Here is a 24,694-nt window from a genome sequence, read left to right on the forward strand (position 1 = left end):
CACAGAGCCGAGATCGCTGTGGGCCCCGGAGCCTCTTTCCCCGCGACCAGGGGAGACTCGGACTCTGGGGGACTCAGGCTGCGTGCGAGGGCCTGGCGCACAGCAGAGGTACCACCTCACTTCACAGGCCTGAGAGTGAAGCTGTGACAAAGCCACTCTATTTGTCTGGACCACACAGAGATATGACAACAAAGCAAAAGACAACATATTCTTAAGAACTTTCCTCTTGTTCTTGTCTTTTTTGTTTATTTGTTTGTTTTGGTGGTGGTAGGAAGCCTTGGTAAAAATGAAGAGGGCTCCAGGGGAAAGCAAGAAGCACTAATGTTTGGATGCTAGGACGGAGGAAAAGTCCTCAGTAAGAGGGTCCACTGGCTAAAATGCCCAAACACGAAGGATCTAAAGCCTAGCGGACGTCATCAGAGAGCAAGGTGTGGAGCTGGTGGGAAGACATTCCCATCACCCCTGGGAGAGAAGTGTGGTTTACTAAAGCGGGCCGGGGAACATGCTTTTGTAGATTCACAAAACCCTCTGGTCAGCTATAGGAGAATAAAGGGCAGAGAATAAACCCCGGACAAGGATTCACTTGTCTTGCGCACAGAGGTTGGAAATGGACTTCGATGCTAATGTACCACCTTTGAAATATTTCTGGCAGGAGCTCGGAGGATCCAGAGGCATGACCAAGTTACCTGCTGAGTCAGGGCCTTGTGGGCTTTCGCGAGGAGGCACCACCACCATTTCTGCGAGGAGCTCTAGCTGGAAAATGCAAGCTCTCAGCAGAGGAAATGCAACCTTCCCTTCTCTGGGCTAGAAGGGTGGTCGTGGTAGGCTGGGGGAAATGATGGCATGGTCTCTCTCTGCAGATCTGTTTTCTGAGTCCCCGAGCTGCAGCTGTTGAGTTTCCAGACACAAACAAGTATTCTGTGAGCCTCGCTGAGCCCACACAGCAAGGAAGAGCCAAGCTGGATTCCATTCTGCTTTGCACATCAGCAGCCCAGCTGCCAGCTGAACTCCAGGGCAAACTCTGTGCCTGGTAATGATGCAGACTCTAGGTATGGCACAGCTGGAATGGCGTGGGTGGTTAATGGGGACACACCTGGCCTTGATTATTTGGGGGAGAGTGAGAAATGGAAGGAGATGAAGGGTTGCAGGAACATACGATCAATCTCAGTAAAGCTGGTTCACAGCAAGGACAGATCTGGCTTTCCTGGTCGTCAGCCACGTGCCGGTGTGTGTGACTGTTTATGCTTAGGTAAGCCCGGCCTCCCACTCACTAAAAGCCGGCAGTCAGGGAAAAGTGGTCAGCTGTGTCCACGGCCACCGTGTAGGGTGTGCACCACACGAAGACGACCAGCTGAGGGCACGGTAGGGGCTGAAATCCGTGCCTGTTTGCCCTGCCGGTGTCCCAAAGGCCTGAGTCCTCCCAGTGGGCACCTTTTCCTCATTTACACAAGGGATCCATGTAGCATCCTCTCTGCCCAGGTCACTTTTTACTTGAAGGGGTCTTGAGAGAAAGCTAAAGGGAAGGACAAGGGGGGTGGGGTCAATGGTGACAGGAAAAGGGACGATGCAAATTTAGATATTTTCCTCCTTTTCCCTAGAATGTCATTTCTTGATGTCGTCTGTTCCTTTTCGCCCACTATGACCAAGGACTGAGCTCCCTCTACACCAGACCATATGGAAGTCGAGCCGGGGGCTTCATCTGACCAGGAAGAGATGAGGTGACATGGAGGGAAGATGGGACTTGGGAGGCTCTCAGGCAGGTTTCAGGTGGCTAGTGGGGAAGGTCAGGCTATGTAAAAGGGCTGATTGGGACAGTTGCAATTTGTCTGGGTCAAAAGAGTTGTGAGCTGGGAATGACATTTGGCGTGGAGAGAAGGAGCTGAGGTCATTGGGATGATGTTACTTAGAAACAGGTGCAGCATTCCTCAGATGCGAGGAGAATCTTGTATCTCTGCCTGGTCAGTATGTAAATGTGAGGATGAGGACATATGCAGAGTGGAGCAGCATGGGCTTTCTCGAGTATAACGTTTTGTTACCTCAGAGCTGGGAGCTTCCACTAGAGCAGTGGTTCTCAGAGTGCGGCCCCCAAACTAGCAGCCTCCATGTCACCTGGGAACTTGTTAGAAATGTGGATTCTCAGGCCCCTGACCCGCTGAATCGGAAACTCTGGGGTGGGGCGCAGCCATCTGTGTTTCAAGCAGCCCTTTAGATGACCCTAATGCCCACTAAAGTTTGAGAACCACTGGTCTAGATTTTGCAGATAAAGACTTGCCTGAATGGCCTGGATTCAGCAGACGTGAGAACTCGGGGGAGGCCTCAGAGGTGCAGGCAAGGTGCCAGCTTCCCTGGCTGTGCTCAAGGAGAGCCGACCTAGTTTTAGCCTCTGTCCTTGGGCCCTGGGTCCCCTGCCCTTTCCAAAGCAATACCGAACCAGATCAGACCACTCCATTGGCGCAAGATCACACTTTAGTTCAGAGACACATTTGCATAAATACTTGAAGTGGATCCACCCCTGCAGGCGCGAGCCTGAGAACACGGGGCTCTCCACCATCCTGCGACTCGCAGCCCTCCAGGCGATGGGTTTAATCCTGAAGACAGTCCTGGGCATTTCTGAAGGCAGTTCAGGGCACAGCTACAGTGCTTGCTTTGGCGCTCACAGTCCACCCCACTCCACACCTCTCCTTGACTAAGTGTTCCCCTCTGAGGTAGATGGTGTAACGAGGGGACCAAGTAGAAAAAACTTTTTTCGTTTAACTTTGTTAGTCCTTTGCAAACAGGCTGACCAAGTCTTCTTTTCGGGTCCGTAAGAGTACTCTTTACCTTTTAACCTATGCCCTCTACTGGAACCCAAGCGAGGTCCAACCCACTAGACAGTAGACTTTAGCGTCTGTGGTCTGTCTCCTCTCCTCTCCTCTCCTCCCCCCATGGATTCACGCCCAGCTGCAGCAGTGGGGGACCTGGGTAGGCAGGCCACGCCACCCCCAGACGTGGGGTCACCGTAGCGTGACCCTGGTCTGCACCCCGTGCCCCGAGTCCATGAGCATAAGCCTGGCCCGCCCGCCGGATCACGGGGCGCACGGCTGGCTTCCGCACGGCTTGGCATCCTCAGGCTTCAGAGCCTCGTCGCAGGTGGTGGAGGCCTGGCCTCTGGGGTCGCGGCACTCCACCGCCCGCCGCTGCCAGCCGGCCCCGCAGCTGCTGGAGCACTCAGACCAGTCTCCCAGGACCCACTGCGCGTTGAGCAGGGGCTGGATGACGTTGGTCGTCGCTCTCTCTTTGCTGCTGTGCATGCTGAAGTTCACGTCATTAGGGACAAAGAAGGTATACTTGACTTTGGGGGGAAAGAGCTCCCCAGGGGCTGTCAGGAGCTGCACGGTCAGGGGCTCAGGCAGGGGCCAGAAGCTCTGCAGCCGCTCCAGGGAGGTGATGGAGCCGCTGTACTTGAGGATGGTGCCCTTCACCAGGATGTCCTGTTCCACGGCGGAGATGGCCAGGTTTCCATTGAGCAGGTACTGCCCGTCGGCCGTCTTCAAGGCCAGGTAGTTGCCGTCGTTCTGGACCCCTGGGTGGCTCCGCTGTTTCACGTCAATGTTAGTGGCGCCAGCTGGGATGGTGACGATGTCATTGTAGCCATAACTATGACAGGAAGACACCTTTAGGACCCGTGGCTCCCCAGCCCGGTGCTCAGGAAGTCAGCATGCGGGGACTGGGGGTGGGCGGACAAAAGTTTGCTAGCAAATAAGGAAGTAGTCGCCCCAAAGTGCTCAGTAGATTAGCTGCTGAGGCTGACAGGAACACTTGGTACACCGGGACTTTTGCTTGGCCTGGGAGCTCTATTTCAAACGTTTGGAGTTTAGATCTCGACAATAGCACAGAGGGGAAGGCAGCCTAGAGGGGGTGAGCGCTGAGCCGCGTTGCTGCCAAACCTGGGCTCTTGGCTGAAAAGAGATCTCAGGCACGTGCAGCTCCTTGCACTGGTGTAAACTTTGCTTGGCCACTTTCATCCCAGAGCTCACACCCATGTGGAAAAATCTGATCCACACACCGATTCCGGAAGCTGACCAGATGGACGCCTCACGCCACCTCTTAGAGTCCATCAGTTGCTGGGATTTGGTTATCGTGGCTCTAGGGCAGGAAGCAGGGCAACACAGCCTGCTCTGAGGAGGCTTCTTCTGGGCGTGCCCAGCACCATGAGCGGGGCTGTCTGGGGTGCTGGGATGCTGTTTGGGGAAAACGTTTCAACTTTATTGTGGGTCTGGGGCTTTACGTGGGATGGAGAAACCTTAATTCTTCTTCTTCTCTTTTGGGGCAGAAGTATTTGGTTTCGTGGGCTGGGAGGGAAGGGAGGAGTACTGAGGAGGACGGTCACTCTGCTCTTTGCTGCCCTTGCCTCACGCCCACTGGGCAGCTGAGAAAGGACCCCAGGCCCCACGTCTAATGCCTGAGAGAGCTCTGGGAAGGGACTCAGTGTCTGACTGTCCCACACCCCGTGCTGCTTTTTTCTATATCCTTTGAGTTTAAATTTGAAAAGACTCCTGAGTTGTCTGCCATAGGCGGATTCTGTTTTCTGAGGCTGATGAGAGGAGAGCGAGCGAGGGAGCCGGCTGGGGGCGCAGTGTGGCCGCAGGCCCTAGCCATTCCTCCCGGGAAGTGTGTGGGGGACAGGAAAAAACCGCCCGGGAGTGGATAAACCTAGGCTCACCTCTGGCCGCCATGACCTACCACTGTGACCTTAGAAGAGTCATGTAATCTCTTTGTGCCTTAGCTTCCTCATCTGTAAAAGGGGAGTAACGGTCGTGGCCCCAGTAGACGTATTTTAGGAGTCCGTCGAGCCCACAGAAGTGAAAGCACTTAAACAGATAGATATAGGAGCTTTATGAACGTGTGGCTTTAAGGTGTGAGAAAGCGTCTAGAGTTCTCAGATCCATGAAGCCCTGAGGCTGCCAAGACCCCCCTGTGGGCCCCCGTTTCTGAAGATCCACCTGCAGAAAGGGCAGGGCCCATCAGATTAGGGTGAAATGTCCTTCCCACAGCAGGCCTGGAAGAGCTGCTTTCTGGCAAAGGTCCCGGTTACTCAGTGTAGCTCTACTGCCAGTTGACTCAGAGAAGACACATCCCTATCCGAGTGGCCTCTGGCTGCCCCGAGAGCCGTCATCTCTGCGGGCCAGACCCTGGGCCAAGTGTTCTGCCCATCTCGTGCCTCGTCACAGCGACTCTGAGATAGAGAGGACACCGCGCTTTATGAAGAAACTGAAGCTCAGTGCTCCACGGGGATGGAGTAGCAGCCACAATTCAAACTTAGGCCCCTGTGACTCCAAAGCCCGGTCCGCTCGCGCAGCTGGGGACAGAACTTCTGGGGAGACCCACCTGGAGGGGTTGAGGGAACCGGACACCTTCCTGCACGAGTTGCCTTTGCCGCCACACACGCCGCATTTGTCCAGCTTCCTAGGCGAGTCCACCACGTGGTCACAGCCGGCCTTGACGCACTGGCCACGGACACAGATGGCCAGAGTCTCGGGCCCGCACAGGGTGCCGTCGATCACCTGCAGTGGGGAAGGGAGGGGGGCGGTCAGAGGGCCCAGTGAGCACTGACGCCGCCCACTCTCGGGCTCAGGCCAGGGGGCCTTCCTCCACACCTGTGCACCTGAGTTCCAGAAGGATCCTCACCTTGGCTTCGAACACTTTGAACTCACTCCGCCCCCGGGCTCGGCAGAACAGCTTGCAGCGGTCCCGGGGGGACACCCCTGCGTACTTCGGGACCCACTGCAGCAGGTTCCCATCCACGTCCGTGTAATTGTAGGCATTGTACTTCTCACACTGCTGCTCCCTGAAGCTTTTCCCTAAAATGAGGGCGAGAGGGCCTGGAGTTAACAGGCTGAGCTGAAGCAGGGAGGACCCCATGGGAGAAATGCCGAGATTCTGGGCACACTTCTTCCTCCCGGACTTGACCCAACCCGAGGACAGAGGTCCAGTGTCACCTGGCCCCAACTTTCCTAGACACCGACTTAAGGCCTGACTCACGGGGCAAGGAAAGGAGCAGCCAGCCTCAGCTGGGCTTTCTGGGGAAAATAGTCTTCCCGTTTGGGGGGAATATTAATTCTGCTTTACAGATGAATACATTTAGGTGGGGACAGGGGAAGCACAGAATGACACGTGGAGTTATGTTTTGGGGCCTCTGCTGATCGTGATTTATCTTGACCTCCGTGGACATGTGGCCAAAGGCTCCCAGATCTACATCTCTAGTTCTGACCTTGCCTCTCCACCCCACTTGCTGTAATTCTGGGTCTCTCTGGGGGAGCTCCATTTGTAGATGCTGCAATTACCTCCAGCTCAGTGAGGCCCAACTCCATATGGTTTCTCCATATGAAGAACTGGCTGGAGTTTCATTTGGTAATGCTACCACATTCCAGCCTGAGACCGGAACCCTGGTATCTTCTGAATATTTGCGCATCTACATCCACTATTTCCAACCTGTCATTAAGTCCTGTACTCTTCTCAGGACGATCTGTGATTTTAAATGTCTCCTTCCCACTGTCAGCATCTTGGTCCACTGCTCACAAGCCAAGGCCTGTGGTTTCCTGTGAGACTTGGTGCCCAGCCTCCGACACACAGCCTGCTTCCTCTCCCGTCCTGCTGCATGCTGCCTCCAGAACAATCTGTCTGAAGTAAGACCTGGGTTTTTCCCTTCCATAATCCTGAAGTTAAACCCGCTCTTACTACCAAGGTTCTCCACGCCAGCTGCACACCTGCATGGTCTGAGGAGCTTCAAATCCCAGCCGGCCATGCACTCCTCCTGAGATTCTGAGTCAGGACACCTGAGGCGTCTGGGCCTCTGTGTTTGGAAAAGCTTCCCAGGTGACCTGATGGGACAGCCAGCACAGAGGACCTCCTGAGGCTATTTTAGCTTTTACGCACCCTTGGCTGGCCTGGAAACGCTGGCCTGCTCTGCTCAGCTGTGCCCTGGGGGGGGATCCTAGCCCCCACTGCAGCACGGCCTCCTGCACCTCATCCCTGTCTCAGCCCTCCAGGCCCCGCTCAGCCCTGACTCCCCAAGAAGCTTCCGGCCAGGCCAGGCCTCTCCTCGCTCTGGATTCCTTGTCAGTCTGGGGTCTGTGCCTCACAGATTGACCTTTAATTGCTCTGTAAAAGGGGTTTGGATCTCTAACAAGATCTGCATTTCCCTGAGGAAGAGAACATGCTTCTTATGTCCTTATAACACCTATTCCGGTTCTACGCACACAAGAGGCACCAAAACACTCACTGACTGAGATGGCTGGTCCCGGTGCACCGGAAATCATGGTATCACCTATGGTTCGTGTCTACCTCATGCCTATATTCATTCCCTTCCCCTTTCTCTCTCTCTCATTCCCCCAGGAACGCTTCACCCGTGTGCCAGGCAGACTCTCACGGTTCCAGGGCAGAGTTTCTAGGGCTTCCTGCCGTTACTGATCCTCCTCATCTTGCAAAACTGCAAAGCCTCCAGATTCCCTCATTAGACACCATTCCAATGCCAGTATGCCTCTGCGCTTGGATGCATCTCTCTGCTTGTCGTTTGCTGCCTGCCAATACTTCCTGGGGCTGCACAAGGGGAGCTGGATGGGATGGTGGGGAAAAGACCTGCGGTGGTTTGCTCTCACGTGGTCTACTGCCCCTACGTTAATGTGTGGGCTTTCTAGCAGGCACCGGGAAGGACGTCCCCAGGAGAGGCAGAGGTGGGGCTGCTTCCCAAGAAGGGGCCGCCAGGCAGTTACCACGCTCCAAGGGGAGATGGGCAACTCTTCTCAGGGGGAATGTGCCTTAGGGTCAGATGCAGAAATCTTCCCTCCGCCCTGAGCTGGATGTTGGCTGGAAAGATACTGGAGGTTTGGCTCTGACCCTGGCTTTGGAAAACGCCTCCATTCTGCATACAGACGAGGGTTCAGACGTTATCCTAGATGCTTGCCCCTCTGCAAAGCCCTCCCCCAGCTCTAATGAATAAGTTTGGTTGGGAGTGACGCCCTCCATCTCCGCATCTTGGAAGACCGGGGCAGTGTCTCTCCTTGACTCTGCCAGGCTCTCCCTGGACAGGGAGAGGTGTCCTGGGTCGCCACGGGCTGCTCTCAACCATTTATGTCTGCACCCAGGAAAGCTCTGTGCCCGGGAGACCCCCGGACTCCTCTGGGGATCTGCTGCAGGCAACACAGCAGCTGCTCTGGCCGGTGTGGCGATTACCATCAGGGGGGCACTCCTCCGTGTGGCACGACTGGTACTTGGCTCTCCGACCCAGGCAGTATCTCCCTCCGTTCTGAGGCTCGGGGTCCTCGCACTCGCGGTGTGAAAACTGTACTCCTCCTCCGCAGGTCCGTGAACATTCTCCCCAGGGTCCCCACGGGGACCAACCTCCATCCACCACGGCCTGCAACACACAAGGCTGAGCTGAGTGGGGAGCAGAGGGCAGGAGGCCTCGGCTCTTAGTGTGACCTCCTCGCCTAGTTGCGCCCGTCCTGGTGCATGCTGTTCAGTAAACTGCCTGATTCATCTGTGCAGGGGCTGTGTGGCCCATGCAGCCACGGCTCCCGGATCACAGTCTGTGCTGGCCTTGCTCGCGGCTGGCCCCTGCTGTCTACAACAGTGCCTTGCCCTTTGTAAGGCGCTCAACAGGAGTTGCTGAGTGAAACACTTTTATGGGAATAAGGTTGGGTCTAGCGCAGCGGTTCTCCATCGGCCGGGACACGTGGCAGTGTTCGGAGACCCTGTGGTTGTCACAGCTGGGCAGGGCGTAGGCTGCTGGCCTCGAGCAGGTGGCGGACAGGGTGCTGCTAAACATCCAGCCACGAGCACGACAGCCTCCCACAGCCAGGACGCACGCAGCCCAGATGCCACCAGTGCTGAGGCAGGTAAGTTCTGATCTGAAGGACTCATCTCTAGGAGGTGTGGCCACTAGTCTGCCAGCTGCCAGGTAGGATGGTGCTGGGAACTAAACTAGAGTTGCTTCCAACTTTACAACTGACCCTGAGGACAAGGCATTGCCTTGGGTAGGTTCATTAAGTTTTCAAAATGAAAATAATTTTTAAAAAGTTGCAGAAGTCATATGTGCTCATATAAAAAATGAAAAATACAGAAAGGTATAAAAAAGAAAGTAACGCTTACAAAATACCACTACCCAGATGAAACAATTGACATGATTCTCATCAATATCCTTTTGTACCTTTGCTCTGACTATAGAATCATGAAGGTGCCAGGTTTTATTTTACACAGATATGATTCTGTCATATACATATACACACACACACACACACACACATATGTATATATATACAGTATTTTATGATCTGTCTTTTCCCCTTGAAAATAGGGGATAAGCATCATCCCGTGATCATTTTCTGGCCACCTTTCCCTGTACTGGGCTTGGCTGTGGTGCTGGGAAAGGTTGGATGGGCTCCCTCCCTGCCTCTCCCCTCAGGAACGTGTGAAGCACACGCTACAGGACAGGGTTGGGAGAAGCTCAGTGTCGGGGTGTAGGCTGGGAGGGAGCTGAGAATGAATCCATGGATCCCGTCCTGGCTCAGGCTTAGAAGAAGCATGTGGTTTCCCCGCCCCCGCGGGCTCCTGGGCCTCAGTGCAATGGAAGCACCCCCCGAGGACAGCCCTCCAGAGGGTGAGTGCACAGGCCACCCTGGTGATTCAGAGCTGGGCCAGGCCCAGGCTGCGAACCCGGTGGATGCTGTTTCACAGATGGCTCAGTGACTCGCAGAGAAATGTGATCAGCCTCACAGTTAGGATGTATTAAGAGCAGGGCAAAGAAGCAAATCATTTAAAAACTCTCACTGGCACTGCCTTGCCTTTCCTTGCGAGTTTACTCTGCCAGGTTTTCTCTGCCTGGTCAGATGTGATTCTGATTCCTCCTTCCCTCCTCCTTGCGCAAGGAGTTCCCACAATTACTCTCACTCTCCTGACCCCTAGCTATGCGTTCGGCTCCGACACGGGTAGGATAGGAATACCTTCCCCTCGTTCTTGATTGGATGTCCCTCCTCTGCTGTCATGCTACCTGCTTATAATAGAATTCATAACGGCTTCTGTTTGTTGCGTCCCCACAACTGCTTTTGCACTGGAGTGTTCCACACCTAGCACCAAGCCTCACGTCGACTCCGCGGCAGCCCCAGAGGCGGAGTCCCCCAAAGGCCCGGAGCCCTGCTGACGTCATCCATCGGCTCTGAGTACAGACTTGAACAGCTCCTCTCGGCTTCGGATAAATATGCTTTGCTTTGTCCAGAGGTGAGTGATTTTCCCTCAGAGTTGCCCCCAGGCCCAGAGTCTCTTAGTTCATGGATCTCAACTGTGGTTTCCTCCTTGGAAGCAGCCCTCCCTCTCCCTGTCCCCCACTCCCAGTGGCCGTCCCTCACCTTGGGCTTCTCTACTTCCTCCTCAGGCAGGCAGCTGCCATCCAAGCAGAGGCTCCCGGGCCCGCAAGGCGTCCCGTCCGCCCAGGGCAGGCTGCCATTCTTCGTGTGGCAAAGGGGCTCGGCGCCATCCCTGTGGCACCAGAGCTGGGCACAGATGTCCTGAGCAGAGGTGTTGGGGCAGTGGCGGAAGCCCAGCCCAAAGATCTGCTTGCATTGTTGGTCCAGCTCGTAGAGGGCCCTGTGGCCGGGGAGGCCTGTGGGCAGAGGCAGGGCCGAGGTAGGGGCGTCCAGGAGACAGTCTCCTGTGGAGGAAGCAGAGGAGTAGGAAGAAGGGTCCCCCCAATCACACGCGAGGCCTCCTTGACCTCCACCTACAAACCGTCAGCACTCAGTCATCCACAGAAGCTCCTCCAAGTTTAGACCATCAGTAGCAATTGTTTGTTTTAAGGGTTGCATTTCTTTTGGTATCCAGAACATCTTATACGCATTCAGTGTCTACCTAGGGAAGGCCAGCTAATTGTAACACTAACCTACGTCACAGTATAATTGGGGATGTAAATGGACTCTTAAAAACCAGGCCAGGAGAAATAAAGCCAAAGTATTGATGTTGGATAATCTATTATTTTTGTACCAAGAATCAAGAACCAGTTGTAAAAAAATGTCATGAAGAACTTAGGGGTAAAACAGGAATAGAGACACAGACCTACTGGGGGTGGGCTTGGGGATATGGGGAGGGGTGGGGGCTGTGACAGGGCGGGGGAGAGGCATGGACGTGTATACACTGCCGGGCGTGGGGTGGATGGATGGTGGGGGGTGGCCGCGTGGCGCGGGGGGATCGGCTCGGTGCTTTGTGGCCACCTGGAGGGGTGGGATGGGGAGGGTGGGAGGGAGGGAGACGCAGGAGGGAGGGGATGTGGGAACAGATGTATGACCGATTCACTTTGTTGTAAAGCAGAGACTAAAAAAAAAAAAAAAAAAAAGAACCAGTTGTGTTTTCACTGCTTTACTCAACAAGTCAGGCTGTCTTCACCAAGCACCTCGCCCCACTCCCTGCCCTCACGGGGCGCTTCCTGCCTCTCTGCCATTTGCACACTACCCTGTGATCTATCGCTCCAGCCAGAAGCTCCCTTCTCCCCTCTGCACGACAAAAATTCTTCCATCCCTTCGAGCTCTGTCCGAACCCACCTCCTCCAGACAGACCTTCTCAGACTACTTCCACCTGCTCTGTGGGATAATCGAAAGGGGCTGCTGGAAGCTGGGCCAAGGAAGGGCATGCTCTGTGGAGTGGTCTGAACACTGAGCCTGGCGGGGTGGCGGGGACATAGCTCCTGAGTCTCTCCCAGGCCGAGATGTCTGCGCTGCAGGTGCCGGCTGCCAGCCAGGGAGGAGCCTGGGGGACCTACCGTGCCCGCCGTCCAGGAGCTCCGTGAGGTACATGGCGCTGCAGGGGGACCAGGGCAGCGTCTCGTTCAGGTGGACGAAGAGGGGCGCCATCATGTGGTGCTTGCCCAGGGGCCCAAAGAGCCGAGCACAGGGCTTGGAGTCGTCGTGGGGCATGCTGAGGACGTGCCCTGGGGAGGACGAGACCCGCGGTCCACCCAGCGTCGCCACTGCCCCCAGCCATCCGCCCAGGGGACAGAGGGCCTCTGAAGGCCTACGCAGCGCCAGCTCCCCGAGGGACCACCACAGCGCTCCACTTATTCCTCAAAGACTGTTCCCGGCCCACCGTGCCTGGCTCTCCTCTCCCAGGAAGCTTGCTCAGAGCACCAGGAACACCGGGGTCCCTTTATTTTCTGCCGGGGCCTGTGCGGATTCACACTCGTCTCAGTCATTCGCTAGCTGACCTTCCAGAATCCTGACTGCTTAGCCGGGATGCGGCCCCACGGCTCTACCTGAGCACTGGCATTTCCCTGGTGACCTCTGAGGATGGCCCCGTGCTCAGGGTGGGGGTGGAGACAGCACGAGGGCAGAGTCACCCTGCCGGAACGAGGAGGGGTGGCCCCGAGAGGCGGCAGGGTCCTGGGGGGGCCTCACCGGCTGGACTCGGGAGGGCGGGTCCTCCCACCCGGTCCAGCAGCCCAGGCCTCTGGTGTGGCGAGCCTTACCGAGCTCGTGGGCCAGAGTGTAGGCCGCCTGCAGGCCCTCGTCCTCGATCACGGAGCAGCTTTTGCTGGGGTCACAGATGGTGCCAATGTCCGCCACGCCCAGGGTGTCACACAAGCCCTCCTTCCCGCAGAAGTTCTGCTCGCGGAGAGAGCGGGACGTGAGGACAGACACAGAACGGAAACCCTTCCCATTCCTGCGCCTCCGGAGACGCAGGACACGTTTTAAGCCAAATCCCTATTTCTCCCCAAAGGCCGTCTCTCCTTGTGTGTCGGCATGTCCTCGGGCTGCCGGGGACTCGGAAAGCTTGTCCCGGGAGGTGGGAGAGCCTGGCGGTGGTTAAGGGTGTGGACCCCACAGCGAGGTGGCCGGGGCCTGACTGCGGGCGCTGCCACGGGGTGGCAGCTCTGTGCCTCGCTTTCCCCAGCTGTAAAGTGGGGCTAAAAAACACAGCACTCGCCTTGGGGTTGTGCGTGCGGCCTGGGGGGTGAGCAGGGTCTCCACACATGATCACACTTGCTGGCCTTCAGGAAGCCATCTGTTTAAACCACACCAGGGAGATGGGCAGGCCTCCTGCCATTGGGGAAATCTTGAGGGGACCCCCTGGTTACCTCCACCGGCTTTAACCCCCACTGCAGCTGGACCTCCTGTCTTAGTTCCAGATCCACATCGCTCTCTGGGCAGTTTGAGCCCGTTTCCTCTTGTTATGACCTCAGCAGACAGCTGGTCACAAACTTCTGGAGAAGAGCCCCCACGAATGCCTCTCCTTGCCTCGCAAATACCTCCTACATGTCCTCGTGACCTCCTCCTTCTTGTCCACACACGAGGCTCCTGGTGTCTAGCTGGGGCCAGCAGGGAGCCGGTCCCCGTGTCTGGTCCCCTCGGCGCGCCCTCCCAGCCCGCCCCCGGTTCCCAGCGGCCCCGGACCTGTCTGGTGAGCAGGATGGCCGTGTCAAAGTGCTCGGGGTGCCGATCGCTGGGCTGGTTGAAGCGCCGTTGCCAGCGGCAGAAGTTGCGCAGCGTCAGCCCGCCGTTGTCTGACACCTCGGGGCCCCATCGCTCATCCTCCACGATCAGCACCTTCACCACCATCAGGTTGATGGAGTTCCTGATGCTGGGGTGCTTGTAGATGTGGGCCGCCACAGACATCAGCGTCAGGACGTGGTTCTGCAGGAAGCAGGGGTGGAGAGGGAGGGGGAGATCTCCTGGCTGCCGCCCGCCCCTGCCGTCACGCCGTTATGCACCCTGTGTGCTGGGCCTCGGTACACAGCACCTCGGTGAAGGCTCACCAAACCCCCAAGGCCCTGGCATTACTTCCCTTCACTGTACCTATAAGAAATTCACGGCTCAGTAGGTGGCCCAAGGTCCCAGAGCCAGTGTGTCAACCAGCGTGTGAACCCAGAACGCCTGGCTCCAAAGCTTAAGTGTTTAACATCCTGACCAGCCACATGTGGCCACGGACATCTGAATCCATTAAAATTCAATAAAATTAACATCCTAGCTCCTCTGCCACACTGGCCCCATTTCAAGAGCACCAATAGCCGTGTATGCCTCGTGGCTACTGCATCGGACTGAGCAGACGGACTATTTCCATCATCACGGAAAGTTCTTCTAGTGGACTGCACTGGTTATTCTACCTTAACCTTGACACCAACCGTCTCCCTGCCAGCCACCCATCCCCTCTCCGCCCTCAGCCCAGAAGCAATTATCTGAGCGCCCAAGGTTAAAATCCGTCGAGAATTTTCCTGATGTCTGCTGGGGTAACCCCTACTCTCCAGGATGGGAAAACTTTGCTCTGATGGTCACTCCTGACAATAGCTTCTCTGCACCAGTCACAGACGGTACACGTGTCACCTCATTAAATGCTCACAATAACTCTGGGAAGTAGGGATTGTCATCCCCATTTCACGAACGAGGGAGTGGAAGTTCTCACAAGTTAAATAACTTGTCGACAGCCGCGCAGCTCTTAAAGCTGGAGTGCCAGCCCAAGCGTGTCTGTCTCTGAGGTCTACGCTCTTCTCAGTAAGCTTCCCAGGGCTTGGCCTCCTGGCTTCTGCCTGGACAGCCCAGAGGGTTTATTCCCCTCTGCCTGGGGTGGGAGAGAATCGGGTGGGTCGCTGAGACCCAGGCGCTCAGGCTCCCACTGCTTCCGGTCCCACCAAGGCCAGCTGAAGGCGTTGACATCGGTGCTTGGCCGCTGCCCCAACCCTGGGCTGCCAACTGCTCCCAAGGCTTTGGGGGAGGCCCGATGGGGCTCACTCTTCCGCCTCCAGGACCTCCAGAAGGGAGCCCTCCTGGATGACTTCACAGAACAGGAGACGAATGGGGCAGAGGCATACGGGCCTTCAGGCCTCCAGCCAGGGGTGCGGCCAGCCCTGCTCCCTGCTCCCTAGGGCACCACCTCCTGTAGCCTCTCTTTCTTCCCTCCTGTGTTCTGGAAGGTGGCAGAAGAAGGAAGGAGAGGAGGGTGAAAGGCTAGAGACGGACATTCCACGGGCTGAGGCCACGTGTGCGAGTTCTAGACGAATCCCATTGTGTGTGAATGGGATCTGTCTGTTCACCTCGCAGGCAACCAGCCAGATATTTTGTAAGCCCTACAAACAGGGGTTGGCAGGTTACTTAGTGTGTCAAGCACTCCAGCTATGTTTAGGCTGATGTAAACATCTTATCAGCAAAGCTGAAACTTGGCACCAGCCCCTGGAGTCAGATTCCTGAGGGAAACAAGCAATCACATCAGTATGCAGCTGGGGGCGAGGGCTGAGGACTGGCAGCTTTCTGGGGCTACTTCCTCCAGGCCTCTGCTGCGTCCGGGATCTCCTACCCCAGGAAGGACCAGGGGCTAAGTCCGGGAACTTCTTCCGAGACAACCTGAAGCTCTCCTCACAGGAGGCCTTCCTTTCAGTCCCACCTTCACAATCTCAAAACTGGGGAGCTGACGTCTTACAAAGAAGGTGAGAAGATGAGAGATGCCAGATGCTCCGAAGCAGTCCCCAAAGGCTCAGAATAAGGAACGGAAGACCTAAGGTCTCAGAAGGGTCTGGTTCCCAAGCTGCCTGGTCAGACTAGCAGAGACCATGCGATGGGCACGTCCCCGATGAAAACCAGAGGTGCACACGTACAAATTGCTGCACAAAGGCCGGCACGGGGGGGCGCATCCCGACACTGAGATTCTTGGAGTCTGCTTGCTTGAGTTCAGGCAGCTCACAGCATCTTCTCCCGACACCGAGGAACAACTGGGGGGCTGAGCTGGCTTGAGAGCCGTTTGCCTTCCAGGAGGTGGGTTAGACGGGAGGACATTTGAAGGTCCTTCTGGCTGCTTTCTCAGAAGATAATTCCCATCGCAAGAGGGCTGCCAGGACTGTGTGGGCCAGAGTTTCTGTTCAAGTCCCCAGTCCTGGTCCGGCTCCCCTCCCCTTCTGTCTTGCCTCACTGCACTTTTGGGGACGGGATGCTCTAGCCACCATCAGCTCCTCTGAGGAACGGTGGCCCGGCTGCCTGTGCATCTGACAGCGCCCTGGGGGAAGGGCCACCGGGCCTGGGTGGGTGGGCGGCCGTGAGTCTGTGAGCCCCCGCTTCTTGGTCCATCTCCTGGTCCAAAAGGGCAGGCCTGACTCAGTCCCACAGAGAGTGGGCCCAGGAGCCAGTCAAGGAGAAGGTTAGCTCGCTTGCTCTACCGCGCCCTGTCTATTTATACCTCCCTGTGCACCACGTGGGTGCGGGCTGCGGGCTGCAGCAGGGCCCCCAGCAGACAACCGCCCCACAGCCAGGTCGGGTAGGTCAGAGCCCAGGGCCAGCCGGGCCGGGGTGGTCACACAACCCGACTCTGGAATGGCCTGGGGATCTCCTGCCCTTGGGTCTCCTTACGGAAAGGTGGGCACTTTTCAGGGGGCCTCCTTCTCCATTGGCGCCCCCAGGACCTGGAGGAGCGAAAAGACACTCCGCCAGCTAGGCTGGGACCTAGCCCTCTGATTCTCTGAGACACAAACAAGGAGATCCCTCCCCCGGAGCTCCCTCCCGTGCAGCCAAGGCCAGCAGCTATGGCGGGAGTCTGGCGAAGGCTGGGCCCGGGCCCAACACACTTCCAGCAGCTCCTTCTCTTCAGAGCGTCATCCCTGACGCTGTGGGCCCCGCGCTCTCCTCGCAGCACGCCTGGGAGAGGCCGGGAGAGGAGGGGTGGTACCGTGCAAACCCTGCGGCCTCAGCAACGGGGCCATCACTCTCCCTTCTGGCATCTCTCTGGGGCCTGAGACTGCTGGGGAGGAGGGAGAAGCAAAGGGAGAGGAAGGAAGAGCTGGAGAGAAGACAGGGTCCTGCACAGATGTCCTTCATCCGTCCCCGTCCTCCCAGCAGCGAGGGGCAAGGCCACGCCGCCGAAGCACGCAGTTACCAGCACCACAAGGGGCCCAGTGGACACAGTCCAGGCAGAGCAGGGGCCGTGCTGCGTGCGACAGCACAGGTGGCACAGCGCTGGCCGGCTCTAACGGCGTGGGACCGCCCTGCCCTCCTGCTCTGACAGATGCATCACCCAAGGCAACCCTAGCGCCAGCCACGCTTCGCCGAGCACCTACTGTGTGCCAGGCTCTGGGTCGGGTGCCTTCCGTAGTTGACCATCTCCTCCAGACACTGCCAGGACATTGGTATAACTGTGCCTGTCAGGCTGGTGAGGAAATCGAGGTACAGAGAAATGGGTGACTCGCTCAAGGCCACTCATGTCTATTTCCTGTCAAAGTCTACGCGCTTCATCACGGCACTGACTACCACCCTCTTTGCTGCTGCAAGGAAAACTGCAGCACAGCCCGAACAGAGCATTCAAGCAAGCCAGCCAGGGTGCCCCTGATGTTGTCTCTGCCCAACTCCCCCCCCCACCCCACCCCCCGGGGGGGAGGGGGAAGTGGTGAATCAAAGACCGTTGAACACTAGGGCCTTCTCTTTGGGAAATACTTCATATAGTCCATCATTCTGACGGCAGCAGACCAAAGGGATGGAGAAGACTTGGTCTTCTGCCAGTGGGGGAACATACTTCACATGCATATAACGTGGCCTGTGGAGACTCGGGCATGTGTCTGTTTCTGTTATTATCCAAAACAGGACACTTTTCAGAGTGAAAGATGAGACTATTAATAATTATGCCAGAACGAACAGGCCTAGATGGAGGCTGTGCTGGGCAAGCCGGGGTACTTGGCCACTTCGGGTATTAGGGCTGGCGGGGGAGACATTTCCCCAGGGGGCAAGGGCAAGGGGAGATGAAATGGCTGTGACTTGGCCCTTCCCGGAAACCACCTGCTAGTAGCCTGAATCTTGGGACTCCTCTGGTCTTCTCTGGGGGCCCTCCCTGCTCAGCAGCGAGTTCAGAAGCTCAGCGTGCAGCTGCTGCCCTGGCAGGACAGCTTCCCAGACCAACCATGGGGCGCAGCACGGTCCCCACTCGCCCCTCTCCTGCTCCAGTTTCATCCAGGGAACAATTAGCTGCGGCCGGATGCAGACAGAGTTAACGGTCTCTTCCGAGGTGGTCCCTTCTTTCAGAACGCCCCTTTTGTCTGAGCTCCTTAACTCTGAAACCAGAGAAGAAGGTGGGAGACAGGGCCCCTCCTGTCAAGGGATTGACTGAACTCAAGTGTCTGGGAGACTCCCCTGTTGCTTAGCAGCGAGACCAGCCTTGCGCGCGGCTGATTCTTTCTCTTGGCCTCAGAGGTGGTTCCTTCTCAGGACTGGGCCTCGCACTGTGGCTGGACGTCTTTGGGCTGCTGGGTTCAGTGACCCAGTCCCACAGCGTGGATGATGTCAGGGGAGCCAGGGCCTCAGAGCCTCCTGGTGCTCAGGAGGCGGCGTGGCTCAGTGACGCAGCGCCGCACTCGGGTGCTGCGAGAGCTGGCCTCTCTTCCTCTGCCCTTTCACAGGTAGGTCCACCCAGGTGGCGCGTGGAAACCACTCTGCAGATTGAGCACGCGCAGCGGGTGGCTTTTCCACGTGGTGCTGAACTTTCCAGAAGACTCACCATGAAGCAGCCTCATCGACGTTTAGGCTAGAATCGATGCCCTAGTGCAGGCACCTCGCTTCACAGGTGAGGGGGAGGGCCCTCTTCATCCTCCTCACACGCCCCCGTTGCCGGGACACCCCGAAGCTTTTTCTGTCTGTATGAATGAAGTCTCCAGGAGGCCCCTCGGAGAGTTACTTGTAAAGAACTAGGCTCCATTTTGGGAGGTGGGTGTGGGCAGGCAAGGTCGTGGGGAACCGGCCCTTGACATCCACTCCTGTCTTGGCTGAGCCAGGAAGCCCAGGAAATGGAGCTGAGAAGTTCAGGTCTGCTCTGTGGCACCTCCATAGCCGGTGAGCGGTCGGAGCAGAGGGCCAGGGGCCAGTCATAGAGACAGCTGTGTCTCGGCCCCTGCCCCACCCCAGCGCGGTGACAGCAGGATGCAGGCAGTGACGTGATGAGACCAAGGGGGAGACGGCAGGGCTGGCCCCGAGGAGAGAGGGAGCCCCCCGCCCGCCCAGGGAGAGGACCTCAGTCTTCAGGGTGCCCGATGCCTATTGCGGCGCGCTCTCCGGGCCCGAGGGAGCCGGCTGCTGCAGAGGTGCCAGTCTGTGAATGGTCCAGAAACCTGTGTGTGCGCACGGGAAACGGGGCAACCGTGCTCTGGGTCACCCAGCGAGGGGTCATACGAGGGTGGAAGTGCTCCTGCGAAGAGCAAGTCAACTTGTCTGGTGCTGCAGACCTGGGCAGAACCCAGCCCAGCCCCCGGCTTCAGTGGCCTGGGAGCCCTGGCGGCAGCAAGCACGTCTGCTTTCAGAAGGCTCTGACATCCGGAGCTGCCGAGTGTGTGCTGGAGGCAAACAGACAGCATCTGAAGTGTCTGGGCGTTGAGCTCAGAGTGAGATGGTAGGAAAACGCCAGGGAGGACATTCTGGCTCTGAAGACCGAAAGGCAAATTTCTTTTTCTGCTGCTGCTCCATGTCCTTGTTGGCTTTCCTACCTCCTGGTTCTCAGGCAGCTGTCAGAAAGGAGTCGTGCACGGGAGGGGCTGAGCCCCTCAGCTCTGGGTTGGCGATGAATGTGCTTTCTGATGGAGCCCCTGGTAGCTGGAGTAGCCATCCTCACCCGAGACGGGAGAAGCCCACCCCCCTGCCACCCTCTGGAGGACTTGCTTGCGGAAAGGAGTCAGGGAAGGCGGCTGGTGCCTCCCCCTGCTCTCATGGAAGGCAGGGAAGCAGATACTCAGTCAGTGCAGACCCACAGTCCCGGGGGCAGACCGCACTGACGGCTCCAAGCCGCCTCCCCGTGCTCTGGGAGGACCGAATACCGGGACAGGCACATGGAGCCCGCGGGGCTTTAACGGCCCGGCAGCAGCCAGGGGAGCCGGCCAGCTCTTCCCACCCTTCCATCTAGAATGCATTTCCCGGTGACTGCAGAGTGAGAAAGCTGGGGCGAGAAGCTGGGGGGCCGGCTGCACCTCGTCTAGACTATGCTGCATAGGGGATGCCGAAGCACTCGGTGCCCGCAACAGCTGGGCACAGGCCGAGCCTAGTATAGGGTCCCAGCCAAGACTGCCATCACCGAAAAGGCAGCAACTGAGCTGCAGCAGCGGCCAAGGTGCCTTTTTCAGGAAACTGTGACCGCTGGGCAGGTCAGTTCTTCTCCACCGCGCACGTCTCTGGTTCTGCGCTCCCCCAGGGAGGAGAAAGCGCAGCCTCTCCTGGAGCCCTTCCACTTCACGAGGTGTTGGGGTGTAGGGTGACACACACACCTCCTGCTGATTCTGCACCATCTTGGAATCTAGTTGGAAATGGCCTGGCTACAGGAGCTGTCCCCTGGAATCAGCTTTCCTGCCCCAGCTCGGTAGAGAGCTGTGTCTGGGCGGAGAGCCGCTTGGGCGGACCAAGGATAGTTCTGGCTCCACCAGGAACATTCACCAGAGGAGTTCAGATCCCCACCCCCTTCTCCTTCCCTTTTCCACTGAAGCTTCAGTTTCCCGGGCTGAGCCCCCAGGCAGAAATTCTGTTCCCCTCCCTTGTTGTGCTGATGCCGGCACTGCCAAGTTCTGCCAGGGCTGAGTGCCAGGTTGGCAAGGTGTCCGTGCCCCTGATCAGAACCAGCTGGGCACACAGAAGTTGGGCAGCCCCTTTCCAGGTTCAACTCCCTGCAGACAATGTCTTTTACTTATGGCGGCCTCAGTTCTGTAGGCAGAGGGAATCTTTCCATCCCAGCTGCCTCTCCCTGGGAGCCTCCCAGGTCTGGAGACAGCAGAGGGCGGGGAGACGTGGGGGTGGGGGTGGAGGTTCTCCCCAGATGTTCACTTATCATGTCTGTTGGGAGGGGCAGGTGTCTGGGGCGGGGGCGGGGGGGGCTTTAAAACCCACTTTCAGTTCAGGATGTGAGGGAGGGGGGTGAGCAGGGAGGAGGAAGCCCAGGACCCGCGCTCTAAGCTGGAAGGGACGCATGGGAGGAGCCGGAGGTAGCCCAGGTGTCAGGGGTCAGGAAAGGAGTTACTGGGCTTGCTCAGAAAGGGCAGAACCTTGTCTGGGGTGAGGAACGGGCAGGGTTTTCTCAGAGGGATGGAAAGGGAAGAATTTGGAGACTCTGGGAGGTGACCGGCGTCTCCGGGCAGAGCGAGTCCTACCTGCAGGTCGGCTCCGTAGAAAGCAGCCATGGACGCATCGGCCACCAGCAGCGTTTCCACGAAGCGAGCCTCAGACACAAACCGCCTGGTCCTACTCGTGGCCCCCAGGGTCGGCGGCGGCTCGCTGGCGCCTTCCGCCTCCTCGTCTTCGCCCTGCTCGTCGTCCTCTTGCCTCCGACCCTCTCCCTTCTCCTCCTCCCACTCGGGCGCTCCGGGCCAGGGCTGGGCTTGGGCGGCGGCTGCGCGCCCGGGCCCCCAGCGCTGTAGGAGGTGCGGCTGGTGCAAGGAGCCCCCCGCACCCTGAGGCTGGATGGTGAACTCCTCGCCGTCCAGCAGGAAGGAGCCGCTCAGCCCGCGGCACAGGCTGACTGCCGCCAGCGACTCGGGCTCCCCGTTCACCGTGCCCGAGAAGAAGCAGCCGCGCAGCTCCTGCTCGCCCCCGGCCGCCCCGCCGGAGCCCCCGAGGCGCTCGACCTTGAACTCGGGCGCCAGGAAGCTGGCGTCGGGCGCCAGGCGCAGCTCGAAGTCGCGGCCGAAGGCGGACAGGTGGAGTGCGAGCTCGCCCGCGCCGCCCGGCAACCGCGTGGGCACCACCAGCGCCGAGGCCGGCCCCCCGCCTCCAGGCCTGGCCGGGGCGCCGCGGGCGAGCGGCGGCGGCGGCAGCAGCAGCAGCAGCAGGAGCGGCGGCCACCGGGGGGCGGCGCGGGGCATGGGGGCTGCGGCTGCGGCGCAGGCGATGGAGGAAGCGGGCCCGGCGCGGGCAGGTGCTGGCGGCCCGGCCGCTGTCCCCGCGGGCAGGAGCTCGGGCGGCTGGCCGGCCGCGTGGCCGGTGGGCGCCTGGCGGCGGCGGTCCCCGGGCGGCCCCTCCGGCTGGCGGCGCTGCCGCTGCTCCCGCGCCCTCCCGCCCAGCCGAGCGCGAGCAACTGGCTCCCCGTCCGCGTGCGCGTCCTCCGCCCCTGCCTTCTCCCCACCCCGGGAAGCCCAGAGTGGGCTGCCGAGCCCTTCGTATTTATACTTCCTTCCCGGCTTTGACATAAGAGGTTTATTTTTGATCTCTCACTATTCCCGTTTCCCCTCCCCTGGGATCAGAGAGAGAAACTGAAAAGAGGGAGCGAGAGAGGAGAGAAAAAAAATTTGGATGAAATGTAAAACCAATCAGGAGTCAGCGGGGCTCGCTCCCCCGCCCCCCCCCGCCCCCCTTTAAGTGTCAACTCCAACTTTTTCCCCTTCGCTTACGCGGTCCCACATTAACTCCTCCAGTGCTGGACGGGCCCCTCAACCAGCGTCCTTGGGGAGACCCCAGTCGCTCCCTCCTCTGAGGCCAAGTGCCCGGGACACATACCCCAGGAGACCCTCACACCGGTCCCAGCGACAGTGTCACTTCGGGGATCCGACTGTGCAGAAGAGAGATCTTCAGAGAAGGTTCCAGAGCTTTTCATTGTAAAGCAAAAGAGGGAGGCGAGAAAGGTCATATTAAAGTCACTCTGTCTGCTGAAAAACACGTTTTCACCCCACGCGGCGGATCGGGGCAAGCAATACCACCTGGTTAAGGCAGCCAAGGACTTTGTGACTGCCTGGTCGGGGGCTGGGGGCAGAACCCAGCACAGGGGTAAATTACGCCAGGGTAGGTAGCAGCAGGGTGGAATCACGCCGGGGCAGGTAAGCACTTGATGAGGAGGGCACCTGAGCTCCAGGGGCTTCGTGTCTGGCCCTGAAAACTCAACTGGAACAGTGCTCAGCTGCGCGGGGACCTCAAGAAAGGGGGCACTCCCACCTCCCATCGCACTGCCCATGGCTGTGGGTACCAGTGAACATGAGAGTTGATTCATTCTGTCCCACGACGTCACCTCCCTGGGATGAGAGGGGCTGAAACCTGGAGAGGGGAATGGTACGGTCCTCTCTCAAGACCACAAAAAGCAGCACTGGCTGGCAGCCCAGTCCTAATGGCACAGGTCTGGGCTGGGCCAAGGGTCCTGTTCTCTAAGGATGGGCTCCGAGTTGTCAGCGTGGGAGATTCCTGGGGCTCAGGGCCTTTGCCGGCTCACCTACCCCAGCTGCCCAGTTCTCCGCCTGGGTTGCGGTGCCAACAGACAGGCGGGGTCGCCCCTTCTTCATTTTAGCCCATTCTGCTCCCTCACCGCCTATGCAGGATCAGCATGAATGTGAGACTCTCAGGGCTTCTTAATCCCGAACAGGAGCCCCTCACAGACACAAAAGTTCCTTAGTGACTACAGAATCCCAGGGCAAGTCCTGGCAAATTCCCTCCAAGTGTCCCCTCTCTCTGCTTTCTCAGAAACACAGAAGGCTTTGAGTTAGATGAAAGGAAGGATGAGCTTTTTATTGTATCATGCTCCAGAGGATTCTTTCCTGGATAATTTACAAGACAGGAATAACTGGAGTGTTGGGGAAACACTTCCGGAGGCAGGGGGATGGAAAGAATGGCCTCTTCAATCCTTTTCCAAAAATGAGCCAAACACTTCATCCCAGGACAATGGTATAACAGCCCTGGGGGAGTCTGACCGGGGCAGGCAATGAGTAATCCCATTTGCTTCAGGCCTTTTGTAACACTGCGATCATCGGTCTTTGCTTCCTAGAGCCTAAAGTCCCCTATTCACCATCCCCCCAACCCCGGCCGCCCAGTAGAACTCCTGATTATCAATAGTAATTGGGTCCTTACGTTTTCTTTCTTTCTCCTTCGTTGGGGAGGCAACGGTTATTCTCAGTCCCCTTCCTCCCATGTGTATATTAATGGCTGCAGGTGGGAGATTTAACCAGACCAGGGAAAGTCTTGGACATCCTTGGGCCTCCTGGTTTCAGCTGGGAGGGCTCTGGGAGTTGTTGTTGTTTTTAAATAGAATAAAATGCCTCCAAAGACAGCTCTTTGGAAGTTTCTTTGGAGAGAGTTCGGGTCGTGGACTTTGGGCTGAGCGTGCGTGGCTGGCCTCCCATCGCCCTTCTGGATCCACCCTTCCCCGGAGCTGTACGTGCCTTGCTGGTAACTCCAGGGTGGTGCCTGCCACTTGCACTGCATCCTCAAGGTGTCAGGCTTACCTTAGGTATGCTTCCGCCTAGTGCCCTTGCTGCTGGGACTGAGAGGGGCTCCCTGGCTTGTGGTGAAAGCCCTCAGGAGAATGGCAGGTGGAAACAGTACAAAACAAAATGCAACAACGGGCCAGGGGGGTATCTGCCAGTAGCGGACTTCCTATGTTACCACGTTCTTTCCCAAAATGCATAATTACACCAGGGGCTGGCAAACCACAGCCCGTGGGCTAAATCCTGCGTGCTGCCTGCTTTTGTATAGTCCACAAACTAAGGATGCTTCCCACTTCCATTTTTTTTTTTTTTTTTTTTTTTTTTTTGTGGTACGCGGGCCTCCCACTGTTGTGGCCTCTCCAGTTGCGGAGCACAGGCTCCGGATGCGCAGGCTCAGCGTCCATGGCTCAGCGTCCATGGCTCACGGGCCTAGCTGCTCCGCGGCATGTGGGATCCTCCTGGACCGGGGCACGAACCCGTGTCCCCTGCATCGGCAGGCGGACTCTCAACCACTGCGCCACCAGGGAAGCCCCCCACCCCCATTTTTTAAATGACTGA

The 24,694-nt window shown here is 58.0% G+C and overlaps 1 protein-coding gene across 2 annotated transcripts; it reads right to left on the reverse strand.

The window, feature by feature from the left end:
* Positions 1-2,448: 2,448 nt before the first annotated feature.
* Positions 2,449-22,608, reverse strand: ADAMTS8 (ADAM metallopeptidase with thrombospondin type 1 motif 8). 2 transcript variants are annotated; one of them, XM_082628378.1, is made up of 9 exons: positions 21,104-22,608; positions 13,413-13,652; positions 12,488-12,623; positions 11,786-11,953; positions 10,383-10,684; positions 8,212-8,395; positions 5,668-5,840; positions 5,368-5,543; positions 2,449-3,636 (listed from the first exon to the last, which is right to left on the reverse strand). In XM_082628378.1, the coding sequence occupies exons 1-9, from the start codon at positions 22,136-22,138 to the stop codon at positions 3,066-3,068; spliced, it is 2,985 nt and encodes a 994-aa protein (XP_082484504.1). In that variant the 5' UTR covers positions 22,139-22,608; the 3' UTR covers positions 2,449-3,065. The 2 variants fall into 2 exon arrangements, with proteins under 2 accessions (XP_082484504.1, XP_082484505.1); XM_082628379.1 differs by lacking the exon at positions 2,449-3,636 and adding an exon at positions 4,861-5,215 and having other exon boundaries at positions 21,104-22,580.
* Positions 22,609-24,694: the final 2,086 nt, after the last annotated feature.

This window comes from Mesoplodon mirus (assembly GCF_964341445.2).
Source record: "Mesoplodon mirus genome assembly, chromosome: 7".
Lineage (NCBI taxonomy): Eukaryota > Metazoa > Chordata > Mammalia > Artiodactyla > Ziphiidae > Mesoplodon > Mesoplodon mirus.

Excerpts from the sequence above, each read along its gene's own strand:
- ADAMTS8 (XM_082628378.1), bottom strand. The coding sequence starts at position 22,138 with ATGTCAAAGCCGGGAAGGAAGTATAAATACGAAGGGCTCGGCAGCCCA. Across the intron at positions 11,954-12,487 it reads CACTCTGGCCCACGAGCTCG|GGCACGTCCTCAGCATGCCC; the intron begins GTAAGGCTCGCC and ends CGTCCTCCCCAG. Across the intron at positions 3,637-5,367 it reads GGTTCCCTCAACCCCTCCAG|TTATGGCTACAATGACATCG; the intron begins GTGGGTCTCCCC and ends TTCCTGTCATAG.